At 42.4% G+C, this 4285-nt stretch overlaps 1 protein-coding gene across 2 annotated transcripts; it reads right to left on the reverse strand.

Annotated features, from left to right (window-relative positions):
• Nucleotides 1–678: 678 nt before the first annotated feature.
• LOC121697760 lies at nucleotides 679–3677 on the reverse strand. Of its 2 annotated transcripts, none has more exons than XM_042079423.1 (5): nucleotides 3509–3677; nucleotides 2671–3032; nucleotides 1624–1890; nucleotides 1373–1522; nucleotides 679–1030 (listed from the first exon to the last, which is right to left on the reverse strand). In XM_042079423.1, the coding sequence occupies exons 2-5, from the start codon at nucleotides 3026–3028 to the stop codon at nucleotides 861–863; spliced, it is 945 nt and encodes a 314-aa protein (XP_041935357.1). In that variant the 5' UTR covers nucleotides 3029–3032; nucleotides 3509–3677; the 3' UTR covers nucleotides 679–860. The 2 variants fall into 2 exon arrangements, with proteins under 2 accessions (XP_041935357.1, XP_041935358.1); XM_042079424.1 differs by having other exon boundaries at nucleotides 2671–2991; nucleotides 3509–3676.
• Between the last annotated feature and the right edge of the window lie 608 nt (nucleotides 3678–4285).

Consider the following 4285-nt stretch of genomic DNA (forward strand, 5'->3'; position numbering starts at 1 on the left):
TAGCGAGACTTATCGAAATAAGCCAGGGTTGGCCTTTAGCGAGGTTGATGGAATAAATCCTTGTGTGTCTCAGGGCCAAGCATGAAAACCCATAGGTATACAATGTAACCAACTAAGTGTATTTATGTATGAATGAAACATGGTAAACAATTGAGATGTTATACACAAAATGACTATACTGAGCTATTCCCATGTTGATTGTTGTGTTCCTACTAGCTACCCCACATACTATTTTAGTCATATACACATCATACCTTGATTTATCCTTAATATCTTCATGTACATTTGTTACCAAGACCTCAAATATTGGCTCAACATTATTAAAGTATTGTATTTGCAGACGAAATAATGATTGATGCCATGTTGAGAGCCTTCTATAAAACTAATGGGCATGAAGTACAAACATTTAACTTGAAACTTTCCAATCATACCGAGAACATATCTGTCTTCCACCCTACCAAGGTTGGGCAGGCTAGGAATAATACTTTTCAAGATATGAATGCCCAAACATGGCCTCAAATAAGACTTGTCTGAGGGTGAAAACATTGACATTTAACAAAATTATTTTGCAGGACCTAAATATTGGGTAGATAAACTTGGAGCAAAATCTGAGACGGTTCAGCAACCATTTTCCTGGATTTGGTCTGATTTGACACCGAATGCCCCCACTGCATGATGTAAATAAGTTATTATTAACATTCTCTTTAATGGCATGTCAAACACAGTATATGTACGGCACATTTAGCAAGCCCCACTGACCTCTTAACATCACTGGCAAAAATTGAAATGTCACAGATAGTAAATGTCACAAAGGTAAAGTCATCACTGTGCCACATTTAATGAAGAGCAAGATTGTCCGATCATTGCATAGGGAGATCAGGGGCCTGGAGCAGACTGCACCCGACTTCAGAGTCTCTGAGGGCGAATAGTGTGATGCCAGACTTGTAAGCAGCAGGGATCACAATATGTGTCCTTTTAGAGTGTTCTTCATCACTCAGATCTTCCTCAGTGACCATCTGCTTCACCTGACCTGTGAAAACAATAAGGAAAGAGCGAGATGTGATCTATCTATAAATATCTACCCTACACCTTAAGAGATGCAGTGATTGTCGCCAGTGACTGATACTTTGATTATTTGATCCCAATTTCCCCCCCAATTGCCTCAAAAGACATGCTAGAGTCTGACATTAAGATTCAGACATCCTTTCTTTGTGTGTCCCATCCTAGCTTCGGATGTTTTAATGACAAAAATACTGCAGATTACATATTGGTAGAGAATGCATTTGGAACAACAGTCTCATGTTGGTTGAGATGTCAAATAAGTGAGAGCCACCACAACAACCCCCAAACACACACACGTACATAAACCCACCTTCCACATCGAGACCTTTCCACCGTGGGTCAGGGTGATCTGAGATTGCTGACAGAGGGATATCACTTGTCAATCTCTGCAGCACATCTTCTCTGCGAATCAGAAGGACTGACTCACTGCAGAGACGCTCATGCACCTCCCCCTCACTTACTGAAAATGGATTCACATGCAGATATACACAGACACAGTCAAATACAAAAGGCAAAAATGTGGCACTGACCATGTGTTCAACAATGCTTTCCCATACTGACCGACATCTAGAGGATTGGTCATAAACACAGCATTGGGTCCCACCCCGAATATCAGCTGGTGGTGCCAGGCATCAGGTGTCTCCTCTCCAGCGGGCACTGCCCGCTGCATGTTCATGGTGGCCACGGGCACAGCGCCCCTGCGGATCCAACTGGCCAGCCAGGGCGCCAGTCTCAGTTTGCGCTGGGGGTGCAGGGAGAAGAATCGACCCAGCACCATGCCATCACTGGCCTGCTCTGCGCCAGCTATCAGCTGCTGGTGGGTGGCACCTGAGATAGAATACAAACACACATACATACGCACACACACATCAAATAGACATGCCTAAATCGTAAATATCGCCAAAATGCAACCTAGGGTCTTTTTGTGAATGTACCCAAGTCAAACCTTTGTTTAAAAGCAAAATTATGACGGAAGGTATTGTCGTTTTTGGGTCAAATGGTCTTTTGAATGGGAATGCTAGGGTCACTACTATGATCACATCAAAATCGCTATTTTTAAAACACTACAGTAAGAAGGTTCGACACAACATGAACAACTCACTTCTTGACAAGATGGCGGTGAGCGGAAAAAACAAGTGAGTTGTTCAAAACCCTTCTTTTTAGTAAACTCTATGTACACAAACAATGTTCTTAATGCTTGAGTTCATGTGTAAAGACCCTAGTGATACTTCGAGCAAAGTTCCATGTTGTGTCAAGCCTTCTTAGTGTTATAAAAATAGCGATTTTGATGCGATCATAGATGACAATACGGTCAATCTTAAAATTGGTGCTTCTGTCCTAATTATGCTTTTAAACGAAAGTCGACTCGGGTACATTCAAAAAAATTGACCCTAGGTAGCATTTTGGCAAGAGTTACGCTTTAACTTCAGTACTTGGGTTTCTTTACAGTCAGTAACTTGGGCTTGGTGTCAATCCATATATAAACGAAAGACTTGTTTACATGTGTCCATGTAATTTTCAAGCAGATGCAGGTGTGTGTGTGTGTGTGTGTATGTATGTATGTGTGTGTGTATGTGTGTGTAAGGGCCCTCACGTGCCTACACATACCTGCTTCACTCCGTGAGTGCAGGTAGTCTGGCAGAGGGGATTCATTCCGCCGCAGGCGTGTCCTAACGCAGCCGTCCACCAACTCAGCTGCCACGGTGATGCCCAGAGCCTGCAGGACGTCCACCACTGCTGTGGCACCGCAAGCCGAAACGCCAATCTGCAGGGTCTGCCGCTCCACCGCCTCTTGGATGGACCACACCATGGCCATGCTACTCAACTCTGCTTCCTGGTTTGGGTCGGGGGCAGAGAGGGAGTCCCTGGACCCAGCCTTTGTTTGTCCACCATCTGCTGGCCCCCTTTCCATATTCAATGAGTCAGACACTGTTGACAAACAAAGTAGGGTGTCCATTTGGAACATAGTCCTTTTGAAGGATTTAAATAGTATAGGTGAAAATAGCATTAGGGACATACATTCATACATAGTGAAAGTTTAGTTTAATAAAGTTAGTCTAACAAAGATAACATTAAAAAAAAAAAAAAAAAAAATTGTTTATCCCTCCAGGCATCTATCTAGTTTTCAGACAACATGGATGACACGGTGCCACGCCCCTTCAACGTCACAACTCGGTGTATCACAAGAAAAATAGGCTACAGTTGTATCCTATAATCAGCACTTAGAATGACTAAACATTTAATGTGCTACCACCTCTTTAAGATGTTTCCTATGGCACATGAAGGGCATATATGACATTCCCAAACTCGGCTATAGCTGCAAGGTAATCTAATTTTAGCATATCAGTAGCCTACAAGCAGCAACAGCAGCACAGCACACCACCGTTGGTTGGTTGGTTGGTTAGACACAAACACAAGAAACAAACGCGGAAGTAAGCCTACAAACCTGAATAATCTGCGAGCTCGAGTTACACAGATCTATTGTAGCTTTGATGATGGGTATATTCCGAAACATTTTGAACGAATTTTAAGTCAATGCATGGATGTCCTCCGCCATTCTGATTGTGCCGAAGTCCCCTTTTGGTCAATCTGCTGGGTTTTTCCTGTTGTGAAAATAATACGCATTTCGATTGGCTCAAACTTCTCCCGTGATATGCTAGGCCTAGTCCCAGTGCGGCTCTGGACAACATATTAGTACTCTGCTGCCCCCTTATGGACAAAATTATACATTTAAATAGGGGATGTAGACGCGCTTCTATCCCATGCTGTTTAGAGTCTTCACAGTTTTCACAGTGTTATTCTGTGTTATTCCTCATGGCCGTGCAGAGACCTTTAGGTCAGGTAGGCGTTTCTACAGAGAAAAACAGAGATACATTACATGGACTTGCCACACTTAAACACTACACTTTTACCCCCTTCTCACTCAATCTATTTTTTACATTCTTCTACAGTAATTTCATTTTGTGTCAAAATATTGTGTATAACCCGCAGGACAGTGTTTTATGCAAGTAAAACAAATACGATATCTTTATTCTTTATACTTTATAGTTAGTGCTACTAATAGTTAGTGATACCTCTGCACAGGAAAGTTGAGCAGCTAAATGCTAGTTCACTATGTTTTACAAAGTGTCTCTTTGTATGTGACAAATACAAATCCTTGTATCCTTGAAGTAGGCAAGTAGGGGGGGCAGTGTTTGCACAGAATCAGTGTTACTTTGCATAT

Source organism: Alosa sapidissima, chromosome 22, assembly GCF_018492685.1.
Source record: "Alosa sapidissima isolate fAloSap1 chromosome 22, fAloSap1.pri, whole genome shotgun sequence".
In the NCBI taxonomy this organism is placed as follows: Eukaryota; Metazoa; Chordata; class Actinopteri; order Clupeiformes; family Clupeidae; genus Alosa; species Alosa sapidissima.

Coding starts and splice junctions, on each gene's coding strand:
- LOC121697760 (XM_042079423.1), bottom strand. CDS start 3,028: ATGTTCCAAATGGACACCCTACTTTGTTTGTCAACAGTGTCTGACTCA. Junction 1,891..2,670: donor GCACTCACGGAGTGAAGCAG/GTATGTGTAGGC, acceptor ATTCTATCTCAG/GTGCCACCCACCAGCAGCTG. Junction 1,031..1,372: donor GAAAGGTCTCGATGTGGAAG/GTGGGTTTATGT, acceptor TTGTTTTCACAG/GTCAGGTGAAGCAGATGGTC.